General features: G+C 45.4%; 2 protein-coding genes and 1 pseudogene across 2 annotated transcripts; 2 read left to right on the top strand and 1 right to left on the bottom strand.

Moving 5' to 3' along the window:
• Positions 1–1,733: 1,733 nt before the first annotated feature.
• On the top strand, positions 1,734–3,680 carry LOC148223778 (uncharacterized; annotated as a pseudogene).
• A 3,431-nt stretch (positions 3,681–7,111) lies between these two features.
• LOC148223777 (endonuclease domain-containing 1 protein-like) lies at positions 7,112–13,322 on the top strand. Its single transcript, XM_088165975.1, has 3 exons — positions 7,112–7,217; positions 9,267–9,582; positions 11,594–13,322. Exons 2-3 carry the CDS (start codon positions 9,301–9,303, stop codon positions 12,143–12,145), a joined length of 834 nt encoding a protein of 277 aa, XP_088022101.1. The 5' UTR covers positions 7,112–7,217; positions 9,267–9,300; the 3' UTR covers positions 12,146–13,322.
• Positions 13,323–20,596: 7,274 nt separating this feature from the next.
• Positions 20,597–21,825, bottom strand: LOC148223776 (uncharacterized). Its single transcript, XM_088166120.1, is given in 4 exon segments — positions 20,597–20,731; positions 20,921–21,143; positions 21,208–21,416; positions 21,418–21,825. Coding segments are annotated over 4 exon segments (975 nt in total).
• Positions 21,826–25,332: the final 3,507 nt, after the last annotated feature.

Genomic DNA, 25,332 nt, shown 5'->3' with positions numbered 1-25,332 from the left:
AGATTTTGAAGTGTTTTACCATCAGCAAGTGATAGACATAGATGTCTGACAGGAGAAATGAAGCAGGAAAATGAAAAGAAGCTTGCCTAAGTTTATGCAAGAAAAGAGAAGCACAAACAGCACACAGACCTCCAGGATCCATCTCTGTGTCCTACCATGCTTACATTTTACAAAATGTACTTCTCACATTGTACTACAGTTTTCCACACAGTTTTAAGTATTAATTCTAAGCTTCATGGATGATTTTTTCCTGATGTGGTGTCATTCAAGTCATTATCCCCTCCTCCGTACACACATGATAGAAAAGGATTTAGTACTTCAGAATGACAAAATGTGAAGAAAAAGAAGAAATTCTTAAATTTTACTGTCAAGGCAAATTCTCTTTCTTATTGGCAGAGTAAACATAAGTTTGAACTAGCTCTCATTCCTCCTCTTTGAAGGAGAGAAAACACTGTGTAGAAAGTGCAAGACTAATAAATGTACATGTTTAAGATGTTGTGATTTCCTGCATTAATATGTTGTAGAATGTGTTTTGTGTGTTATCTGTTCATCTGGCAGATTTCACTGCAGGCAGATTTAAAACAAGTACCCAAACAGCTGACAGACACATCACAGAATCCTTAAGGGCACCCATTAAATCCAAAGTTTCTTTCCTTCACATGTGCAAACTGCAGCTTAGGTGCAGAAAACTTTGCACTTACAGGCAGAGCAGTGGGTGGAGGGGCCCTAGAGAATTTACAGAGTTCAATACAGCAGCATCCAGAGACAGAAAATTTCTACATAGAAGCGAGCTGTGGTACCAGAATTGCCATTCATACTGTGTTGTGCTCAGAGTAAGAGATCTGGATTTCCAGCTCCACTAAATACTCTGCTCAGACTCTGGGGAGGACAATACGGTTTTTGCTGCCTTTTCTCGAATCACTGCTTTCCAAAATGTTTTTGGGTTCTGCTCAAAGCTCTGGTGTGCACCGGTCATGGTTCTGAGTGCTCTCCTGAAAGCTCATCTCCCTCCTCATCAGTGTGTGGAGCAACAAGCTCCAGAGGTACTTCAGTGGTGTGGGCAAACCCGGCCCTTTCCCCAGCAGCAGCTCTGGAGGCTCTGCACACCTGAGCACAGGGAAGCAGATGCCAGCACAGACACGGGGCACTGCCTGGGAGCACCATGGACTTGAGCTCCCGCTGCCTCCAGTTGCCATGGGCAGAGCAGCAAGAGCCCTGCCTGGAGCCAGCTGGGCTGCACAGAGACCCGGGAGAAGATTTGGCTTTGTAGGAGAACAAAGTGAGCACATCACTCTCACCCCTTTTGCTGGACAGCTCCTGCAATCCTGGGCCTCAGCTTGGATGCATTTTTGCTCCTGGCATCAGATACTGACACAGCCCCTGATGGGATGAGAGCATCAGATTACTTTGTGTTACATGACAAAGTGAAATGATTCCCTTCACTGTGTCCAGCTGTGGTGGGGAATCAAGTGATGGGAAAAGGCACCCAAGGGAGGCCAAACTTCAGGGACCAACTGTCCTGCTGGGATCTGATCCCCACATTGCCCTGCGCTGTTCTGCACCCTTGACAAAGCTGAACTGCTCCCAGTGAAGAGTCAAACAGGTTTGGTGAGGGGTGTGAGAGAAGTGAGGAGAAACTCAGAAGGGGATGAGATGGCCCAGGGACAAAGCCTTGGGGGAAGAGGCACAGGAGATGATAGGGTCAGCTTAACTGTGGAAGTATTTCTGGCGTGATGTTTCAGGCAGTGAAAAGTGAGGAGCATCAGCATCACCCCAGTCAGAAGGGTGTGATCTCCATGCATGGGCAGAGGCCCCTGAGCGCCTTTGGCTCAGGCTTGGTCCAGAAGGATCCAGCAGACAGACAGAACTCCAATGCTGTAGAGTCCTCACAAATGTCTTTCAGACAAACTTCAGTCGAAAAGGCCAGGCACATTGCTGAAGAGAAAAAGAGGCAATTCCTGTCATTGCAAAGGACAGAGTGGCAGAATGGCTTTTGGGGGTAGCTGAGCCAGAGAAGGAACCCACGTGCCCTACTGCAGAAGAAGGCTAAATATGCTTCCCTAACGACAAACAAAAAACTGTTAAAATTATGAAAAAATAATCTTTTCATCTTATGACCCATAGGAACTTGAGCAACAATTCTGGTCTTGCACCACTGCAGCCTCTACTGTCTCGTTATTTGAAGAATCATAGAATGGTTTGTGCTGGAAGGAACATTAAAGATCATCTCAGTGCAACACCCTGCATGGGCCAGGCCACTTGCCACTAGACTATCATGCTCCAAGTCCTATTCAACTTGGCATTTTCCTCCTGGATCTTCGACTGAGGCCACCAAAAATATCTTTGATTTTGTTAACTTCCCCAGGACTCTATTGAGCTTACAGAGCCCTTTCAGAGGTTGATCATTTGTAACTACTTTTGAGTGATGCTGCAGAAAATGCTCCCTGGTGCAGAAAATGCTCTCAGACACATTCTTAGCACTGCTGGAACAGATTCCATTTATATTAAGATCTTTTGGCTTACTGAAAAAATATGTTCATCCTTGAACAAACCTGCCGCCCTCCCAGGGCAACCTCAACTCCAGGACTGATTTCCTATCACATCTCCCTGAGTATGGGGTTAGAGGAGGCAACCTCTGGTGTTCCAGAGTTCCAGGAATGGGGTACACCTGCAGCAACCACACATAAAATCACAGAATCACAGAATCTCAGTGTGGTGTGAGGGTATCCAGGGACACCCGTTGGGCAGATTTGGGCTTTGGAGACAGGAGGAAAGAGAAGCAGATTTGTCAGGGAAGGTGTCTCACAAAAGTCACTTTTCAATCCTAGAAGAGGGAAATGCTCCTTGTCTCATGCATCCATCCATGCTCCCAGCACAGGCTGCAGGCTGGGTCACAAAGGTCATAAGACAAAATGAGAGCACTCGCATTCTGAGCTGCATTCTTGTTAAATATTTGTGTTGATGCAGGGAGGCATGTCTATGATTTCTCCGAGATTCTTCCATTTTCCCACATTGTGATGACATAAATGGGATTTTGACAATCTGAGACCTCTGTTCCAGGGAAATTTTGTGCATTAATCCCATTCTCCATTCTAACATCTCTTTCTCTTTCCCTGTCCAGCGGATAAGTGACAATAAACTTAGAGAGATGGAAAAAGATTCGATCCTCATAAATCAACACCAATTCATCTTAGAGCAAATCAAAGAGAGCCAGTCTATGCTTGATGACTACGACCAAATGAGTGATTTGGACGCTGGCCATTTGTGCCCCAATGGCCATCTGAATAGTAGAGAGATCAAGACAGCAACCTTCACCCTCACCAACATAGTGCCCCGGGACAGCACACTCAACACTGGCCAGTGGAGCACCTCTGAGTCTAGAACAATGCCTGTAAGGACAAAGGGCTGTAGAAAACCTGTGTCATCATGGGTGCTGTGCCTGGGAACACCAAGGTCACCAATGGGAGGATTAATGTACCCAGCCACATCTGGTCAGCTGCCTGCTGCCTGGTGGGTGCAAATCCCACAAGGGCTTGGGGTGCCACTGTTGAGAATGACAAGAACAAGATGGAGAAAATCAAGCAGGGGCAGCTGAAGGATAGGCTGACTGACCTCTTTGGGTATAAACGATTACTGTGTTGAAGAATGCCTGTACCCAGAAATAAGCCTCACATCCTTGAATGGAAAAGGCTCAGGAGATTTCCCCACATGTCACTCAATCACCGAATGGGTTGGTTTTGATGGGATATTAAAGCCTTCAAGATCATCTCATTTTGACTTGCATGCCAGGGGCAGAGACACCTTCCACTACTCCAGGTTGTTCCAAGTCCTCCCCAGCCTGGCCTTAAACGCTTGCAGGGATGGGGCAGTCAAAACAGTTCTGGGTAACTTTTGCTCGTACCACAGCCTGATCCCAGGAATTTCCTTCTTTAGAATATCCCTACCCTCCATCAGTGTGAAGCCATTCCCTCTTGTCCTGTCACTCCATACCCTTGTCCAAAGACCCTCTCCAGCCCTCTTAGACATCCTGGAGGTACTGGACTCTCTGGAGTCTTCTCCAGGCTCAACATCCCCAGCTCTCTCACCCTCTCTCCAGAGCAGACGTGCTCCAGCCATCAGAGCACCTTCATGGCCTGCACTGGACTCCACTCCAGCAGCTTTGTATCCTTCTCGTGCTGTGGGCCCCACAGCTGGAGGCAGCACTGCAGCTGGGCTCTCACCACAGCAGAGCAGAGGGGGACAAATGTCCTGTGCAGCTTCTGTGCTGCTTCCTTGTCTGCTGTGTTTCCAGCTCTGTCCCTCAGGGCACCTCCTCCTCTGCCCAAAGGCACAAAGACGTGGGCACAGCCTCCAGCTGCTTTGCTTTGCTGCCCATCTCAGGAGAGAGCTCTCAGGGACGAGTCCAGTCCTCCTTAGCTGTCCCCTGACAGTGTGCAGCTGACTTGTCCCTCACCTCCTTAGCAAGGCTGTGGGACCAGGGCACCTCAGGCTGCCCAGACATCTTGTCTGCACATCTCCATGTCTGCAGATCCCCAAACCCCAACAAGGATTCTGGACAACCTGCTCTAGCTCATCCTGCTTGAGCCTGGAGTGTGGACTAGAAGATCTTGAGAAGTCCCTCCAAAACCCAACAATTCAGTGATTCTGTGATCCTGGGACATGCTTTTGTGTGCTTGCTTTTGAAACTGCACCTTGAGAGCTGCACCTGTTGTATCAGACAGGCAGGCTTTGGCATCAGATACATAGAAAGCTTAGAGCAGCCAAAGCTAAATTCCTGGGATGTACTCCTTGGATACCTTCATTCTCTGCTCTGCTTCTGAAGCTTTTCTGCAACTTAATGGGAAATTGATTTGGGGAAATATATTGAATGGATGTAAAAGATCAATGTGTGCCACATCATTTAGTTTGCAAGCGCTTACATTAAAAGTAATTTGCTGCAGTGCTGGATTGCAGGGTCATGTCTTCTATAAACCACAAGTTGCTTCTCACTGAAATTTCTACAACCACCAGTGATGTCACAGTGCCCAGAGCATCCTTGCAGGACATTGGGGGTCCAAGTGCAATCTGAGGATGCCATAACACCCACACAAGTATCACCTTCAGACACCAGTTATTCTCCTGTGAATGGGCATGGACAAAGTGGGCCAGGGTGCCAACAGCTCTTACAAGATATCCCCATGGCTCCAGCAATGAGATCTGAAATTTTTATGTCCTCAGTCTTGATCCTTAAGGGGTGCGGGCCAGTGCAATGAAGAGTTCAATGGGTTCTGTGTCTCCAGGCTCTAGTGAGATTGCCCCACTTTTCCCCTGGCAGGGGTTTACCCTGTGTCATGCAGCTCTGTGGAATTGGGGGACACTCTCAGGGTGTCTGATGCTTTATGGACCCTTCTAATGATGAGACCAGGGATGGGCCCTTCTTTGTTATGTCAGCAGGGCCTCATCAGAAGGAGAAATTTGCCCCAACTCTGTAAGATCTGCTTCTTCTTGGCCTTCTCCCTCATTCTCGCTAAACCAGACTTTGCTTAAAGCATTAGTCCCAGGTTAACAGAGACAAAAGGAAACACATGACTCAACCAGTTTTTTGTAGAAAAGTTTCAGTCTAACACACTTTTCTGGATAGTTTTGGTTGTAACAACCAACTCATCATTCTGTTATTCCTGGACTTTTGGAAATGGAAGGGAATGAGTCCAGTTTAGTTTGAATAAATGAATGATCATTGAACCACAGAAGATTTTGGATTGGAAAGGACCTTAATGACCAGCTAGTTCCATGCCCTCTCATGGACAGGGACACCTTCCACTATGCCAAATTGTTCCAAGCCCCAGCCAGCAGGGCCATGGACACTTCCAGGAATGAGGCAGTCTCAGCTTCTGTGGGCAACCTGTGTTGTGGCTTCAACGCTCCCACTGTACCAAATACCTTCCTAATATCCAATCTATACCTACATTCAGTCCAGTTCAAGCTGCTTCACCTTGTCTTAATGTCCTGGTTTAACCCCAGCCAGCAGCCACGCTACCACAGCCACTCCTTCACTCCCCAGACACCGGGATCAGGGAGAGAACTGGAAGGATAAAATCTGGAACACTCGTGGGTGGAGATAAAGACAGCTTAACTGGGAAAGCAAAAGCTGTGCACACAAACAAAGCACATTCAAGGAATTCTTTGCCCATTTCCCATGCACAGAAACGTGCTCAGCACCTCCAGGTGAGCAAGGCCCCATCCCACATAACATGGGAAGACAAAACTCACCACTCCAAATATCCCCTCCTTCTTCCTTCTTCCCCTCACTTTATATTCTTAGCATGATGTCATATGGCCTGGAATATCCCTCTGGTCAGTTAGGGTCAGCTGTCCTGACTGTGTCTCCTCCCAACCTCCCAAGTACCCCCAGCCTGCTGGCAGAAGTACAAAAAGCAGAAATGACCTGGGTTCTGTGAAAGCTCTGCTCAGCAATAACAAAAATATCTCTGTGTTGTCAACTTTCTGTATAACAGAACTCCCAAAACACAGCCTCACACCTGCCAGTGTCAAGAAAATTAACTCTGAATCCAGCAGATCTAACAAGTCCATACCCTTGTCCAAAGTCTCGCTGCAGCTCTCCTGGAGGCTCCTAAAGTCCTGGCAGGTGCTCTGAGGTATCCCCAGAGCCTTCTCCTCCCCAGACGGCTGGGATGAAGCTGTTACAAAGCCATGGCCATCAGGTAAGAGAGTATTTGTTGCCTGGCCATGGGAATGATGTTATGTGAGGCTGCAGAAGAGCAGCCTGTGACTATCTGAGTGTACTCAGAGACAGGCCAGTCCATCTCATGTCACCAGAGATGTAGTGTTGGGAACAGAAACACATGTAGGTGCTGGAGCAGCAGCAGCAGCAGCAGCAGCTGGTGGCATTGATGAAATGATCAAGGAAGTTACCAGACCGTGTTAACTGATCGTGACATACCATGCTGCAAGTCAGCAAATTTCAGAGAAATTCTGAGGAAACTATTACAAGCAACTGTCAACCTATTTCATGGTGGGTATTAACCAAGCCCCCTAAATAAAATTAAAAAAAACCAAAAAAAACTTCTCATTTCTGTGGAGTTTCCTTTTTATAAGAAGGGGCCAATCTATGAGTGGGTATATATTGCAGTGGCACTCCTGAGGATTCAAACAGTTCTTTCTCCAGGGAGAAGACTGAAGGAACGGTTCAGCTGCCTGTTCTGAGACTCTGCTTCAAGGTACGCTCCTGCTCCTTCCTCACCATTCATTAAAATATACAAAGGTTTTCCTGAGCTTTGCAAAAAAAAAAATATCTATAGAAAAGGCCTAGGCTGGAGTTGCTGAACTCCAAGGACCAATCAGAGCTGATCCATGCACTGAATGTTGCAGCACTTTAGTATTCTCTGTCAATCAGGAGGGCAAGGAGAGAAGGAGGGATTTGGGAAAGAAACTGAAGCCAGCTAACCTGAAAATGAATATGCAAGTGTTGAATAAGAAAGAGGGTTAGTTTATTGAGCAGCAGAACTCCACCCATGACCTTGCATGAGGCCTTTGGACAAACACAGATGACCGTACTGGAAAATTCACTCTAGGTCCTGTTTGGGAAATCCAACAACTCTGTCTACTTGGAAATCATATAAAAGCAGCCAATCTGAGACTGCAGCAGAGGCATTTGAGAATCCTCTACCACTTTGGGGCTGCAATCAGAATTCTGAGCTGCTCTTTGTCATTGAAAGTTTTTATCTATGTATATATTAAGTTAGATTTGAAGTTAGTTAGATAAATTTTAATCTCATTGTGTGGGTAACCCTAAAGGACTTCTCAGTCACTTCTCAGCTTGATTTGGGCAAATAGGGCCGTGATCTGCAGAATACTGTAAGAAGTCACTGCCTGTGGGTCATGTTCTCAGTTTCCAGCTCATGGGTCACCACGTTCCTGGTGCAGGGGTTGAAAAGAGAAATAGGACAAGATATCTTGGGTCAGAGTAGGTCTGTGTGTAGCTCAACATCCTGAATGCAATAGAAATGGAGATATGAGGGTCAGGGAGAAGAATAAGAAAAGAGCAAATGTGCAAGGTGACTTGTCAAGCCTTCAGCAGCCTTCAGCTCAGACCCTTCCCAGCCAAAGGTGGGCTTTGTGCTTTAGAGGCTGTGGCAGCTTTCTCTCCCAGGAACCCTTTGACCTGCCTGTCCTACCTGCCTTATTCCAAATCCTGATGATAAGAAATTACTCCACTGAGTGTCTGTCCATGCAAATGGAAGCATCCCTGCTATCCCAAACCTGTGCTGCCTCTGAAAGGACACAAAGCCCCTTGCTTGGTTGCCAGCATCCCAGGGAGATTTTCAGCAGTTTTCTCATAAAGGAATGATCTTACTGACTGCTGAGAATCACATCAGTACTGAGAAAGACAAAATGGGACAGCTGGCTGTGTGAGAAATTCCTGCAATGGTGCCTTTGACTGTACAGGAAAATCCATCATCACAGCTGAAGATGGGCATCAGCAGGAATCCCAAGCACCCACAGGAAGAGCTGCCCCCCTCCCTTCAGTGCTTGCATTGCAGCAGGCATTGTGTGATAAGACAGAGGTGTTATCCCTCGTGCTTGCTGCTACCATCTGCTTGGCCTCTTCATTTTCTCTCTCCACGTGTCTGCAAGTTCAGAGTCTGGGGTTGGATAATGTGGAAATGCAGGGTGAGCAGCAGGACACCCCTTGCCCAATGTCAGCTGAGAGGCAGGGCCCCAAGTGCATCATTTGGGTTCAGGATTGGGTGTGACAGGAGGAGCTGTGTCTGTGTGAACCTGGATGGGGCCAGAGACATGTAGGAAGTGCAGCAGTGCTGTTCTTTCCCTGCCCAATGCCCCATGAGATTCAAGCCCAGCTCAGCATTGCAGGGGGCTGAGCAGAGTCCATGCCCAGCTGCAGGTGTCTGCTGTGGGGAGGTGCTCAGAGCAGGAGGGAGGTGGGAAAAGGTGACCTTGTCCAAGGGCTGTGCCTCACTTGCAAGATAATTTGCAGTGAGAGATGATTACACTCGTGGAGGATTTGTCTCCTTCCTCACCCAGGCTGACTTCTCCCACTGCTGCCTTCTCCTCTGGGCACCTAAACCCTGGTTTAGATTTCACTCTTATTGCCCTCATGATTTTTCCATCTCCAGGAGGACAGAAATTACTCCTTTCCTGGTCTCTCATAATCCCCTCCTCTGCCAGTTCTGTCCCCCTGCACAAAAAGCCTCCAGGCCATGCCCAGCTCTCTCCCAGCTGAGTGTCCCTCTTCATTTGCCTTGCAGGGGAGCAAGAGCCCTTCACTGAAATCCTCCCACGATGCTGGGGCTGCTGCTGCTGCAGATGTTGGCGAGCTGCCTCTGGCTGGGACACAGCGAGGTGGTGAAGTCCTTTACACGTTGTCCTCAGTTTTTCTATGCACAGACCCCCCCAAATGATGTCCTGCGTCCAACGAACGCAGCCCGGATCTGCCAGGTCTATGCAAACAAATATCGCTTTGCCACCCTGTATGACAGAAACAGGAGAATTCCAGTGTACTCTGCTTACAAATACGAGCGTGGACCTGGAGACAGATATAACTCATGGTTTGTTGAGCCCCAGGTGAGTGTCTCTCTTACAGCACATCACACTGCACTCACTCAGAGATGAGCTGCAGCATTTATATTACCACTTCTACTTCCTACCACCCCACTGCACACATGAAAATTTACACACTGCATGGGAATTTAATTCTTTTACTTCAAACACCTGCACCACATGGTTCCTCTGATGCATCTGAGACATCAGCAGGAGGATGAGATGAATCATATTCCAGAGTTGCCCAGTTTTCTGCCTTCACCTGACAGCAACAGCAAATCAGATTAATTTGCATTACATTACTAAGTCAAATGATTCCCCTCCCTATGTCCTGCTGTGGTGGGGGACCAAGTGATGGGGAAAAGGCACCCAAGGGAGGCTAAACTTGAGGGGCCAACTGTCCTGTTGGGATCTGCTCCTCACTTTGCCCTGAGTTGTTCTGCACCACTGACAGAGCTCATCTGCTCCCAGTGAAGAGTCAAACATGCTTGGTGAGGGGTGTGAGAGAAGTGAGGAGAAACTCAGAAGGGGTGAGATGGCCCAGGGACAAAGCTTTGGGGGAAGAGGCACAGGAGATGAGAGGGTCAGCTTAACTGTGGAGAGATTTCTATAGTGATGTTTCAGGCAGTGAAAGGTGAGGAGCATCAGTGTCTCTCCAGTCAGAAGGGTGTGATCTCCATGCATGGGCAGTGACCCCTGAGCACCTTTGGCTCAGGCTTGATCCAGAAGGATCCAGCAGACAGACAAAACTCAAAAGCTATGGAGCCCTCACAAATGTCCTTCAGACCTGCAGGAACACAGTCCAGGCCAATTGTAGAATAGAAAGGCAATAAATTCAGGACCTTTTCATGGGCAGAGTAGGGGGAGAATTTTGTGTGAAAAGTGGAAGATCATAATGTCCAGTTCCAGAAGAAGGCTAAATATGCTTCCCTACAGATGACTAGCAACCTGTTGGAGTGATGAAAAAAATAATGGTTCACAATTCTTACTCACGTGAACATGAGCAATTATTCTCCTCTTGCACCACTGCAGCCTCCAAGTTAGCGAGGCATAAAAACTTCTGTCATTTTGTAGAATCGGAGAGTGATTTGTATTGGTAGGAACCTTAAAGATCATCTCAATACAAACCCCCTGCATTGGCCAGGCCAGAATGCTCCAATCCCATTACTGGTCTTCTCTTCCTACACAATAGACACAGGGTACCTGGAAAATCTTTGATTTTGTTAACTTTCTCCAGAGGCCTTTTTGGAGTACTAGCAGTTTCGCCAGGAGTCTTTTGGGATTACAGGATCCTCTCAGAGGCTGATCATTTGTAACTTCTTTTCAGTGATGCTGCAGAAAATGCTCCCTGGCCCAGATCAGCTCTCAGACACATTCTTAGCACTGCTGGAACGGATTCCATTTACATGGAGATCTTTTGGCTTACTGAGAAAATACGTTCATCCTTGAACAAACTGCAGCCCTCCCAGGGAATCCTCAGCTCCAGGACTAATTTCCTGTCACATCTGCCTGGGTATGGGGTTAGAGGAGGCAACCTCTGGTGTTCCAGGACTGGGGTACACCTGCAGCAACCACATATAAAATCACAGAATCACAGAATCACAGAATCACAGAATCACAGAGTGGTATGAGGGTGTCCATGGAGAGCCCTGGGCAGATGTGGGCTGTGGAGACAGGAGGAAAGAGATGCAGATTTGTCAGGGAAGGTGTCTCACCAAAGTCATCTTTCAGTCCTAGGAGGGGGAAATGCTCCTTGTTTCATGCATCCATCCATGCTCCCAGCACAGGCTGCAGACTGAATCACAAAGGTCAAAAGACAAAATGAGAGCAGTCACATTCTGACCTGCATTCTAGTTAAATATTTGTGTTCACACAGGAAAGGCATGTCTATGATTTCTCTCAGATTCCTCCATTTTTCTGCATTGAGATGACAGAAAATGGGCTTTTAACAATCAGAGATGTCTGTTTCTTGGTAATCTGTTTCATTCCATGCCTGCTTAGTACTGACACCTTTTCCTCTTCTTACCCTGTCAAGCTCATCAATGAAACTTACGACAAGTCTATGGATGAAGAGGCTTCCATCGTAAAAAAGTACAACATCACTCCACCGGATATTGCCCTGAGTCAGGCTATTGACCAAGACTACAGAGATGCCCTGGGTCTGGACCGTGGTCACTTGTGTCCCAGTGGCCACCAAAATGGCAACCACAGCAAGTGGGCTACCTTCACCCTCACCAACATAGTGCCCCAGGATATGGTATTCAACCAGGGTACCTGGCATGACTACGAGGAAGTAACAATGCCCGAAAAAACCCAGGGCTGTGACACCACCTATGTCATCACAGGTGCTGTGCCTGGGAACACCTTCATCTCCAATAAGAGGGTTAATGTACCCAGCCACATCTGGTCAGCTGCCTGCTGCCTGAAGGGCAAAAAACCCATTAAGGCTTGGGGAGCCATTGCGAAGAACGAGAGAAACCAGAACAGGGTAAAGATCATTGATCTGGCAGAGCTGGAGAACAGGTTGGCCCAGCTCTATGACATGAAAGGGGTTGATCTGTTCAAGAATGCCTGTGGCCAGAAATAAGTCTCACATCCTTGATGGAAAAGGCTCAGGAGATTTTCCAACATGTCACAGAATCACAGAATGGGTTGGTTTTGATGGGACATTAAAGCCTTCAAGATCATCTCATTTTGACTTGCGTGCCAAGGGCAGGGGCACCTTCCACTACCCTAGGATATTCCAAGCCCTCCCCAGCCTGGCCTTAAACGCTTGCAGGGATGGGGCAGTCAAAACAGCTCTGGGTAACTTTTGCTCGTACCACAGCCTGCTCCCAGGAATTTCCTTCTTTAGAATATCCCTGCCCTCCATCAGTGTGAAACCATTCCCTCTTGTCCTGTCACTCCATACCCTTGTCCAAAGACCCTCTCCAGCCCTCTTAGACATCCTGGAGGTACTGGACTCTCTGGAGTCTTCTCCAGGCTCAACATCCCCAGCTCTCTCACCCTCTCTCCAGAGCAGACGTGCTCCAGCCATCAGAGCACCTTCATGGCCTGCACTGGACTCCACTCCAGCAGCTTTGTATCCTTCTCGTGCTGTGGGCCCCACAGCTGGAGGCAGCACTGCAGCTGGGCTCTCACCACAGCAGAGCAGAGGGGGACAAATGTCCTGTGCAGCTTCTGTGCTGCTTCCTTGTCTGCTGTGTTTCCAGCTCTGTCCCTCAGGGCACCTCCTCCTCTGCCCAAAGGCACAAAGACGTGGGCACAGCCTCCAGCTGCTTTGCTTTGCTGCCCATCTCAGGAGAGAGCTCTCAGGGACGAGTCCTCTCCTCCTTAGCTGTCCCCGACAGTGTGCAGCTGACTTGTCCCTCACCTCCTTAGCAAGGCTGTGGGACCAGGGCACCTCAGGCTGCCCAGACATCTTGTCTGCACATCTCCATGTCTGCAGATCCCCAAACCCCAACAAGGATTCTGGACAACCTGCTCTAGCTCCTCCTGCTTGAGCCTGGAGTGTGGACTAGAAGATCTTGAGAAGTCCCTCCAAAACCCAACAATTCAGTGATTCTGTGTTTCTTTGTTTGCTTGCTTTTGAAACTGCACCTTGAGAGCTGCACCTGTTGTATCAGACAGGCAGGCTTTGGCATCAGATACATAGAAAGCTTAGAGCAGCCAAAGATAAATTCCTGGGATGTACTCCTTGCAAACCTTCATTCTCTGCTCTGCTTCTGAAGCTTTTCTGCAACTTTATGGGAAATTGATTTGTGGAAATGTATTTTATGGTTTTAAAAGATCAATGTATGCCTCATCATTTTGTTTCAAGAGCTTCCAATAAAAGTAATTTGCTGCAGTGCTGGATTGCACGGTCATGTCTTATATAAACCACAAGTTGCTTCTCTCTGAAATTTCTACAACCACCAGTGATATCACAGTGCCCAGAGCATCCTTGCAGGACATTGGGGGTCCAAGTGCAATCTGAGGATGCCATAACACCCACATAACTGTCAGCATTAGACACTATGTATTTTTCCCTTGTAGACACCTGTTCTGTACCTCAGGAGGTTCCTGACTTTCTCAGCCACCTCTGCAGACTGGATGGGGCTTGAGACCACTCTCATCCTCACCCTTGCTTAAGCCATCCCCACTGTCCCTACTTTCCAGGCTCTGGAACCACTGGCTGCTCCAGCCTGGGAGCAGGGGACTCCTCTCTTCATTGTGTCCCCCACTGGATCACAGCCTCCTCCACGCATTCACCCACTCTGGTGTGAGCACCAACCCGTGGGCTGTGGGTTGATCTCTGCATCCCCCTTGGATCCATGGGCTGCAGGGGCACAGATGCCTCACCATGTGCCAACACAGAGGGGGGGTCGTGATGGTTCATTCAGTCTCAGAGGTGCATAGAGGCAACAGTGGGGGACAAAATCAGTTTTATTCACAGCAAGGCATTTTTATTAAATGCTATATATTTAATTAATTGCTATAGAGGGGAGAGATGTAGGACAGAGAAAAATAGAGAGAGAAAAGGAGGGGAATGGGAAAATAGCTATCAACAGATGAGATGGACATCCTCGTGGGCCAGCCAATGGATGGGTCTTCATCCATGGGGGAATCCCAAGGGTCTTCTCCAGAGGATGGCTCTTTTATAGTCCTTCTCCAAAGCGAGTGGCTTCTGGCCAAGAAGTGGGAAGATTTATGGACCATTGTGAGGTGCTCTGAGTGACAAGTGGTTACGTGCAGTACATGCAGGCTTCAGATGGTACCAGGACAGAACAGTGCAGTGAGCACAACACACGTGCACACAGTCACTTGGCAAGCATCCACCTCAGTCAGGCCAGTAACCCATTTTCCGGAGTCATCCTGGGTGGGGGTCCTTGAGTCTTCTTGCTACGGTCGTGAGGCAAAAATGAGGGAAACTTCAGACCGACCCTTACGCCACCTCAGGACTCACGATCATTGTCAAGAGCGCTCCTTTCTAGTGTTGTTGCGAAGTCTTCAGGACTCGTCCAAGCTGGTAGCATATCCTGGAAAACAGAGACAGTCAGACAGAATAGAGAAGTAGGAAAAAATAAGGGAAAGGAAAAGGAAAAAAAGGAAAAGGAAAAGGAAAAGGAAAAGGAAAAGGAAAAGGAAAAGGAAAAGGAAAAGGAAAAGGAAAAGGAAAAGGAAAAGGAAAAAGGAAAAGGAGAGAAAGAGATAAAACAAAACAAAACAAATAATCAATTCCTAATTAAAATATACATTCAATTTGGATTACAAAGAAATAAACCATTTTTAATTTTTTGATTACCAAACACAACAAAATAAAAAGTAAATTTTTAATCTTTAACAACAACAACAAAAAAAGTGATTTTAATTCTAGAAAAAACACCATACCACACAATTTAAAATGAGCAATTTCAGTCAATACCACAGTTTATCCTATTTTTTAATACCTGGGTAGTTCGTCTTGTGTCAGTAACCTTAGGGATGTCAACAGTGACTGATTTGGGTACATCCATTACAGATGCCAATTGTGTTAACCGTTTCATCATCCTCCAATTCATGATGTACAGGATTGCTGGTAAAACCAATTAAAACCAAAATCAAGAGAACAATGATGGGATGACACAATTTGTTCTGGACACCTGTAGCAGTAGGTGACCACCCAAAGAGAGCATCCTACAACCTGTGTTTGGCATCTTTCTTTACTCTTTCTAAAAGATGTATTTCTTCCACATTGTGATGGATGGTTATTAAGGTTTTTTGTCCGTTTTTCTTGATCCTCTCCAAAATGTCAATTAGATCCTGGTGGAGCAACAGTTGCTTCAACAGAGAGAGGTTGATTCCAATGGGAGTGAGCAATAGAAGGTGGATCAAAGTGTGATTTGACTGCAAAAAGTGATAAGAAGTAACTGGAGCTACATAGGAAAAGTCACATCCTGAAATTCTGGTAAAGTTACAAACACAAAGATTTGAATAATATTTAGTGTCCACTACAAAATTTTCTATGAAAACACTATCACAAACAGTTCTAAAGCATGCACATCCGTTGCCTATATACACCAGTACTGTTTCAGGAATGTTGTTTAGATGAATTTCAAAACTACAAACATTCTGTTCTGTGCCCAAGCAAATATCTTGAGCTCTAATTGCATTACCTTCACAGATAAACCCTTGTTGTTCCTGGACAATGCAAGTTCCCAAATTAACAGTTTGCCACTTCTCACCAATTTGACAGGCCCGTTTCCCATGCTTGAAAGGATACAGAATAGCTCCATCATGGTTCTACCCTAATGCAATGATGGGGAATACTGAATGCACTGAAGCATTGTGTATCGTCAATATAAAGGCTGTGGCTGTGTTTGTGTTGCGGTCATAGGTAAAATTTACTAAGTTCCACCAGGATTGGAATTCTCTTTCAAAATATAGTCCCAGACTATATTTTGAATTTCAGTAGGAAAAGTGCCTTCCTCACCTTCTCTTATAATTGAGGCAGCAACCGACTGCATCCACAACTGGACCTGGATACAGCTGAGAGCCAGAGAGATGTTATTTTGTGTAACACCAAGTGCATCGATTATCAATTTGTGGTCATTTACATTTACCTTTTCCCAACTTGGCAATATGTTTGATAACAACCACTGTTGGGTTCCCAAAGCTGCTAAGGATGATTGCAGGGGCTGTGTAATTTGGTTACATCTCCAGCTGTAGTAGTCAATTTATTCGTTAGTACTTCTGAATCGATGTTATTCAAAATTCCCAATCCTGTTCCCACAACACCGGTTATGTCTCTTGTCATTCGTTTCTTGGAAGCATTCCATTTTCGCAACCAGGTTGTCCATCCCTCAAAAGAAGTTTGCAAAAAAGGTGAACAAGCTGGCTGAACTTCTGAGACATTATATTGCATCGACAATTTGATTTGTTGAAGAGACCATACCAGATTAAACAATATTTGTTGTTGGCCAGTTTTTCTGATTACCTATGGTCCAGTTTCAAAAATTCTCAGACTCAGCATAACCGGGGGTTGGGTGGTAGGTGTTGCAACATGAACATCAAGTTCTCCCAAGTATTTTGTATTGTTTTTACTACACATGATTTTATGGGAAAATTGTACAGCAGTTTAGCCAACAATCCTGATTTTGAATTTTACAGTATAAAACAGGGCCATGAGGTCCTATGCCATAACTGTATGCAGGTTCGATGAGGGACTCAGCAATTAATTTACAGGTTATTACGACATCATCACCTTGTGTTACCATGAAAGGAAGAAAAACCTTGCTTTTGTCATCCAACACTAGGGGAGTACTTACACCATGGTGTGTCATTACTGCAGTCAGTGTGGGTTTTTCTACAGCGTTTATTTTGAACCTATAGGTTAAACCTTTCAAGCCGGACTCATCTGCTGTGTCATTCTGCCAATAGCATGTTACATAGGTTGGTCTGGTTAAAGTTATGCCAACAGTCGGTAAGTTTGTCCACACAAAGCTTTGTAATTTCGACATTGTTGGTGTTGGAGTCCAAGGCATAGTTACCAACCTTTTTCTGGCAACAACATGGTATAAGAGGGACTTGTTTTTCACATGTTCATACTGTTGTGGGGCAGAGACTCGCCATAATATTGGGGTGCAAGCTACTAGTTATATCTGATTCTAAAAAATTCCCATCAATTGCAATGGTGGTAGTTTTCTCGTGAAGGGATTTTTTTTACTTTTCTGCATCCTACCTTAATTTCTTCACCAGTTATTCCCGTTAGTACCCTAGCCCAATCCTTTTTGTCCCAACCCCAGTCACTTGAACGGTATACCTCAGAATTGTGCAGCACTACGGTCACAAGGTTTGGGTGACGATCTCTGGGGTAGGGTCCTAGAGCACTGGTATACCTGATGGTAGCTTCAGACCATGGTGTTGTGGTAGGATACAGAGAAGTATCAAAAAGTTTATCATGGTTTAACTGGTCTTCATGTCCCTTGGTGTTCTTCTGTGAAAAGTAAACACAACAGAGTCTGCCACCAAGAGGCAGGAGATCAAAATGATGGAACGATCCAACAGGTACTTATCCCATGCTTCTTGCCCAAAGCATTGGTGGCTACCCATGCATATTTATTCAGAGGGGTTTTTAGCACTAGTGGTACTTCTCCTACAGTAGAGAGATTTACTAAGACAGGTTGCCCAGGGGAATGGGCTGGATTTTTAGGATCATCTGGTCCCTGGAGTGCAGGCATGATGCTAGGGGCTTTTGGACAAAAAAAAGTTATTTTGGGACACCCATTTACCTCCCATCTGTCATTTATACCTTTTACAGCTTGCCATAATTGAAGATCCTAACTTCCCTCATGTGGTTTAAGGAGTCACTTTAGGAGACCATTGGTTCTTTCTACAATTCCGTTAGCTTGGGGGTAATAGGGGGTGTGAAAAGTCCATTTAAGTCCTTCCTCCTTTGCCCAATCCTCTACTACTTTAGCAGTAATGTGAGACCCATTATCAGATTGAATTTCCTGTGGTTTTGGGAAAGTTCCAAACCACCCTTGCAATGCCTTAACAGTATTATCTCCTGTAGCTCTATTAAAAGCTTCAGCATGAACTAACCCCAATATTATCTCCAGTCCCACCAGCAAGAAATGTTTACCACCTGACTTCTCAAAGGGACCGATATCATCTACCTGCCACACATCCCATAAGCCTTTACCCTTTCTTAAGTGCAAAAGGTCGTCTTCCAAAGGATGCCTTTCTAATTGTCTGTGGCATTGACCACAAGCTGATATGCATGTTTTACACATTTCCCTAGTGACAGGCCAGCCAAGGGCAAAAGCTTATTTGTATAAATCTTTTGCACCTGTATGTTGTCTTTTTATATGCAGCCATTCTAACAGGTGCTCCCAGTCCTCTATAATTTGTTCCTTTTTCAGGGGACTTAGTCTTGCTAACTCATCAACTGTATTGTTCCATTCACCAACTGGATTTGCATCTGTCTGGCGAGAAGCAACCCAACCTACGGCAAAATTCCCATGACTTGCTCTATTTAGAATCTCTTGCCACCTTTCCTTTTGCCATACTGGAATTCTGTTAACTTCCCAATAATTTTGCTTCCAGAAAGGAAGCCACTCTGTACATCCTTTAAACACAGCATAGGAGTCAGTATAGATGCAAACAAGAGCGGTATTCTGTGTCTCACGCTGGAAAACACTCCAAACAGCAATCAGTTCACCAACCTGAGCACTGCCTTCTCCCTCAGTAATAATTTGTTCACCAAATGGAGAGCTACTGCCCTGTATTTCCACACCTTTCCCTCTTGTTTGGCAGAAGCACCAGTGAACCAAGAATTTGCTGATTGTTCAGGAGAAAAAGGAGGGGCCACTTTAATTACTGAGGCAGGTTTGTCATGGATGCTAGCCAAGCTTTCAGTTTCTTGTATTGCCAGAGCTTTTACAGCTCCTTCTGTTACTGAAAAGATGTTACAGTAATGTTCGATCTGGGCATACCACTTCGTGACCGAGGATCTTTGGGCTACCCTGTCAGGGGGAGGGGTCCCGCTGGTAACTGCTTTAATAACTTTGAAAGGGCCTCTCAGTACAATTGGTTGTTGTCGTGTAATTTTCTCCACTTCTATAAGAGCTAAGATAACAACAGACAGTCCTTTTCCCCAGGTAGTGTATCTTTTTTCAGCATCTTTAAAACAACAGGAATAAAATCCAACAGGCCTTGTAAGGCCTTCTGGGCCCTGTTGCCAGTCATATGTGTACTGACAATCCCGAGGTGGCAAATCCCCATTCTACCTGGAAAGGATCTGTGGGATAAATAGGGCCCAGAGCTTGATGTGCAGTTGCTTCAAAAATCAACAATTGCAGTGCTTCCTCCTGAGAAGGAGTCCAATCCCATTTTATCCCTTTCCTCAGCACATCATAAAGGGGCCTGGCAATTATTGAAAAATCTGGAATGTGTTTTCTCCAGAACACCAACAGACATAGAGCCTGTTGGAGCTCTTTCCTGGATTCAGGCATTTTAATTTGATCTAAAGAGGTTAGAGTGTCAGGTGGAATACATGTCATACCTCCTTTCCACCAAATTCCCAAAAACTTCACCTCCTGAGGTTTCTGAATTTTCTCTGGGGGAATTTGTAAATCAAGGCTTTCCAAATCGGAAATTATTTTTTGTTGGATATCCCCCACTACTTGAATTTCATCCCCTCCCACCAGAATATCATCAATGTATTGATAGACAGCTACATTGTCAGGTTTGGATATCTTTTCTAATTCTTGTGCTAAAGCATGGTGGGCCAAAGTGGGGGAGTGTTTATATCCTTGAGGAAGCCTAGTGAAAGTGTATTGCTGTCCTTCCCAGGTGAAGGCAAAACAGTCCATGTCCTCTGTCTGTACGGGTATCATAAAAAAACATGTCTTTGACATCTATAGTTGCCATAATTGAATGAGCCTTTTCCTGAATTGAAATGATCAATTCAGCTAAATTTGGGACAGCTGCTGTGAGAGGGTCTACTGTCAGCCTCCACTTTCCGTTAGGTTTACGGACTGGCCATACCGGAGAGTTAAAAGGAGAATGAGTGTCAATTATTATGCCCTGATCTCACAAATCCTGAATAACCAATTTGATTCCTTCCTTGGCACCAGTGGGAAGAGAGTATTGTTTTACATTAGTAATTTTGCTGTATGCTAAAAAAGGTGCAGCTTGGAGCAGTCTAATATTAAGATGTGGTGTGCCAAAAGACCAAAGGCGACCCTCTTCGTCTTCCCACTGTCTCCCAGCAAGGACATCCATTCCTAATAAATCATTTGGAATATCTCCAATTACAATTTTAATAAGTAACAAATTCTCCTCTCCAGGAAGTAAGACTTTTATCAGGGCTATATCCATAGCTTCTGTGGTTCCTAATGCAGTGAGAACAAAGCATTGTGTCCTTGTTGGAACAATTCCACATTCCTGGGCAGCTTTTCTTGTTAATGCAGAAATTTGGGCTCCAGTGTCAACCACAAAGGTAACAGGTGCCCTTTTAGGACCAACTATTGCTGTTATCAGGAGGTCCCCAGTATCAGGATTTCTGGTGAGAGCTCTAATAAATAACCAGTTTCTCCTCCTCGTCCCTCTGCTCACCCATGAGAGATGGAGTTTCTAGTTTCCCTGCTTCTGAAGCTGTTTTGGTTCCACTCCCAAAAGTTGAGAAGGAGAAAACTTTGGCTCCCAGAACCTGTGGAGGAGATTGCTTTGGCTCACTGCCCAGAACCTGTGGAGGGGTTCTATTTAGCTCACTGGCCACAACCAGTGGAGGAGGGGGTGCACTAGGCTGGACAGTAGGGGAGTTAGGTGCAATAGACTTGGGGCAATGCCAATTCAATACAATTTTTATCAACTTGTCAAGTGGTAAGCCATCCATTACATCTTTAGGAACTTGTTTCTTTAGCCCTAACGACCACCAATACTGGCAGTTAGAGGTCTGTTTCCCCTTTTCTGGTTTATCACTAGGAGAAACAATGTGTCTAACACCTTTAGTTTTCTCTAATTTTTCCTCTGGAACTTTTATAGGTCCATATTTCCTGCTGTAATTCATCAGCTCTTCTGCAACTTTGCTCCATGTCAAAATTTTATGGTTATTGTCAAGGAGACTCTGGAGCCCGTCTAGAAAGGGTTTCAGAGGGAGGGAAAAAGTCCATGGAATCAGATCAGTCTCCCGAGTGCCCAAGGACTCTATCCAATCTATCTACAGGTGTCATGGATGCCATAGTTTTTTGAAGGAGAATTGCGGTAGATTTGAGTGTTTCTGGGAGACCACGAATTAAAGGGGTCATGATTTCAGGCATTACAGGTAATTGCATAGGTGATTCATAGTTAGTATTCAATTTTCTCTCATGCATCATTTGCAAGCTTGCAGCTTTTGTGAATGTTTTCCAAAAGTTGGTCCGGGGTACCAACTAAAGTTCCAGGATCTCCCCTTTCTATGGGGTTAAGCCTCTCGGCCCAAAAAGCTGCATGCTGGGTAAAGAACCATGGGTAGTTTCTATCTCCTGTTGTTAAGAAAACCCCATGTCCCCAATACCCACCAGCTTCTCTTTCTGATAATTGAATTTGATCTCCCCCAGTAAGAGACACTCGAAATACATATCCAGTCTCTGTCTCATGAGGGAGTCGCCCATATTCCTTTTTCAGTTTAGCCAATTCAGTAGCAGAATATGGGATTTCTTTTGTAGCTATGTGTGGGTCAAAATCTTCAGGACCAAGATAACTGTATTGTGTTTTACTCACAGGTCTCAATTTTGGGCAGCAGTGTTCCCCATAATCCTTCATTAAAGTTAACTCCTTTTGGTGATAGATTTGATTAATATGAACAATTTCCTTCTCCTCTCTTTCTGTTAGTGTTTCAACCTGCTTTGAATTTTGGGCACATTCTTCTCTTAGGGCAGCTTGTAACAAATGGTTTTCATCTCATTCCTTTCTTGAACTAATTGTTTTTGCAAAATTTGAACGAGATTTTGCAGGGAATCTATGACTATATTTTCCTCACTTCCTCGCTTAGAGAGAGTTTCTATGGCAGTTACAAGACAAGCTCCCAAAACTAAGCAGAGTACGGTTTTATTTTTGCCTAGTTTGATCTTTTATTCGTGTTGCAAAGAACTTCTTCTATCAATCACATTTTCTACATTAAAACAATTATTGTTTGCCCATTCCTCCCTACCTTGGGACGGTCTGGCACTATATTTAGCTATTAAAGCATAAAATGCAGTTTTATCTGTTGCACTGGAATTTTCAGTCATTTTGTGAAGGGATAAGTAAAAAACACAACAGGGAGGTCTATTGCTTAAGTTACACACACACAGAGCAAAACAACTTTCTCTGTGTGCCCCTCTTCACTTCCCTGTGCGGGTGAAGAGACCAGAGCAACTTGGGAGGCGCTCCTTAGTTACAAAACATCGATTTGCCTCTTCACTACACCAAGTAATCAATTTTCACACAAAAGTGACAAACAATAACAACAGCAGTGTCCCGCCTTTTGCACTAAGAGATCTTTTGTGAAATTCTGACAAGAGAGCATGGGGATGCTTTCCACCAAGATGTCTGTATTTTGCAGGAAATCTGAATGGCCCCCCTTGCTTTCTAGACAGGCTCACCCTTTCAAGGTGGCCAGCTAGGTTTGGCCGGAGCAAGATGTCCTTTCCCCACTACAGAAAACCTTGCATCACATCTTTCTGCCAGAAAATCCTGTCCACGATGCCAATTTAATGTCATGATCCGCCAACACAGGGTGGAGATCGTGATGGTTCATATGATCTCAGAGGTGCAAACAGGAAGCAGCGCAGGACAAATCAGTTTATTCACAGCAATGCATGTTTATTAAATGCCAACACCTCAATTGCAATAGAGGGAAGAGATACAGGAGAGAGAAAGAGAGGAATGGGGAAAAAGCTACCAACAAATGAGATTGACGTCTTCGTGGGCCAGCCAATGGATGGGTCTTCATCCATGGGGGAATCCCAAGGGTCTTCTCCAGAGGATGGCTCTTTTATAGTCCTTCTCCAAAGCGAGTGGCTTCTGGCCAAGAAGTGGGAAGATTTATGGACCATTGTGAGGTGCTCTGAGTGACAGGTGGTTACGTGCAGTACATGCAGGCTTCAGATGGTACCAGGACAGGACAGTGCAGTGAGCACAACACAGGTGCACACAGTCACTTGGCAAGCATCCACCTCAGTCAGGCCAGTAACCCATTTTCCGGAGTCATCCTGGGTGGGGGTCCTTGGGGTCTTCTTGCTACGGTCGTGAGGCAAAAATGAGGGAAACTTCAGACCGACCCTTACGCCATGGTCTCACCATGACCTGCAGTGGAATCATGGCTCCAGTGCCTGGAACAGTTCCTCCACCTCTGTCTCCACTGACACGGGTGTCTCCATGTTGCTTCCCTCACATGTTCTCACCTCCTCCTCTTTTCTGATTGGAATTGAAACCACACACCCTGCTTTGTTTTGATACTCTTCTTAAATATATTCTCACAGAGGCATTATCAACATTATTCATTGGCCCAGCCTTGGCACTTGTCATCTGGGATTGCCTCTGTTTTCTGCTGAGCCTGCTGTGAATGGGGAATAGGGATAGAGCCCTTTGCTGAGCCCAGAGCTGGTCCATGCCCACGGTGCAGTGGGAAGCATCTCTGCTCCCTGGGAAGGTGCAGCTGCACTGACATGGGAGGGTAATTTTGCAGTTTGCTCAGTGTCTGTCCATCTTTGGGAACAGCTCTGGGCTCCAGTGTGTGACAGGGATTTTAGCCACAATGGAAAAATTGTTTTTGCAGGGAGCTGTGAGGAAACCTAAAGCCACTTGACTGCAAAGTGGGTTGGATCATGGAACTTGCTTGGTCCTTTTTCAGTAACACCAAGAGTTCCCATTCTGTGGACTGAACATGTTGCCATGTGCTGTCCCAAAAGAGAAGGAAACAAGAGAATCAAGACAGTGGCATCTTCTGGCCTCTGCTTGTGAGGACTGCTGAGCAAAGCTCCCTTGGACCATCCAGAAGCCAAACTTTCCTGTTAGGCAACATTTATAAGGTTATATTGTGAGCTTACACCTCAGATTTCTGAGGAACTACTTATCTGTTGTGAATCTTCATTAGTTTCTTGTTACACTTCCGGCACTGAGTTTCTCACTTTGTGTATCAGGGTAAAATGTTGTTGAGCAACAAAATGCTTTTGGGCAACAGCACTTTGGCACAGGAATATCAGCCAAGGACTGCTGAGAGTCAGGTGAGGAGGTGTTCAGGAATGCTGCTGCCAAGCACTTTTCCCCACACCCGAAGATCCTGCAGACAACATTGATACCCTGGCAGTGCTTTTGAGGAATACAAACTGAGTTTCCAGCATCACTCAGGGCAGCCACCCCCACACAGTGCTCCAGGCTCTGCCTGATTTGTGTGGAAGATCAGCCTGTGAACGTCTGTCACATCAGGAGTGTTGGAAACTCCTGGCTGCTGATTACCATGAAGAAGGAAACACTGCTTGACAGACCATGTCCCCGAGAGAATTATTGACACAATGTACCCAACAGGATTCTGGATTTGGAGCTGCTCTCTGGATGCTCAGACAGCAGAAAGTACCAGTTAAATCTGATATTTAGAAGCTGCACAATACCAGTTATACCACAGAAATAAATTTTTTAAAATTCAATTTCTTGTCTTTAGAAAGATATAAGTGAGGAAAAAATGGATTTGGAGTAAGCTTAAAGAATCCACGATAATACTCATTCAAGATTTTGAAGTGTTTTACCATCAGCAAGTGATAGACATAGATGTCTGACAGGAGAAATGAAGCAGGAAAATGAAAAGAAGCTTGCCTAAGTTTATGCAAGAAAAGAGAAGCACAAACAGCACACAGACCTCCAGGATCCATCTCTGTGTCCTACCATGCTTACATTTTACAAAATGTACTTCTCACATTGTACTACAGTTTTCCACACAGTTTTAAGTATTAATTCTAAGCTTCATGGATGATTTTTTCCTGATGTGGTGTCATTCAAGTCATTATCCCCTCCTCCGTACACACATGATAGAAAAGGATTTAGTACTTCAGAATGACAAAATGTGAAGAAAAAGAAGAAATTCTTAAATTTTACTGTCAAGGCAAATTCTCTTTCTTATTGGCAGAGTAAACATAAGTTTGAACTAGCTCTCATTCCTCCTCTTTGAAGGAGAGAAAACACTGTGTAGAAAGTGCAAGACTAATAAATGTACATGTTTAAGATGTTGTGATTTCCTGCATTAATATGTTGTAGAATGTGTTTTGTGTGTTATCTGTTCATCTGGCAGATTTC

The sequence above is a fragment of the Sturnus vulgaris genome, chromosome 5, assembly GCF_052056855.1.
Source record: "Sturnus vulgaris isolate bStuVul1 chromosome 5, bStuVul1.hap1, whole genome shotgun sequence".
In the NCBI taxonomy this organism is placed as follows: Eukaryota; Metazoa; Chordata; class Aves; order Passeriformes; family Sturnidae; genus Sturnus; species Sturnus vulgaris.
Note: the sequence above shows the minus strand (reverse complement) of the source record. Positions and strands in the feature narration are given on the sequence as shown.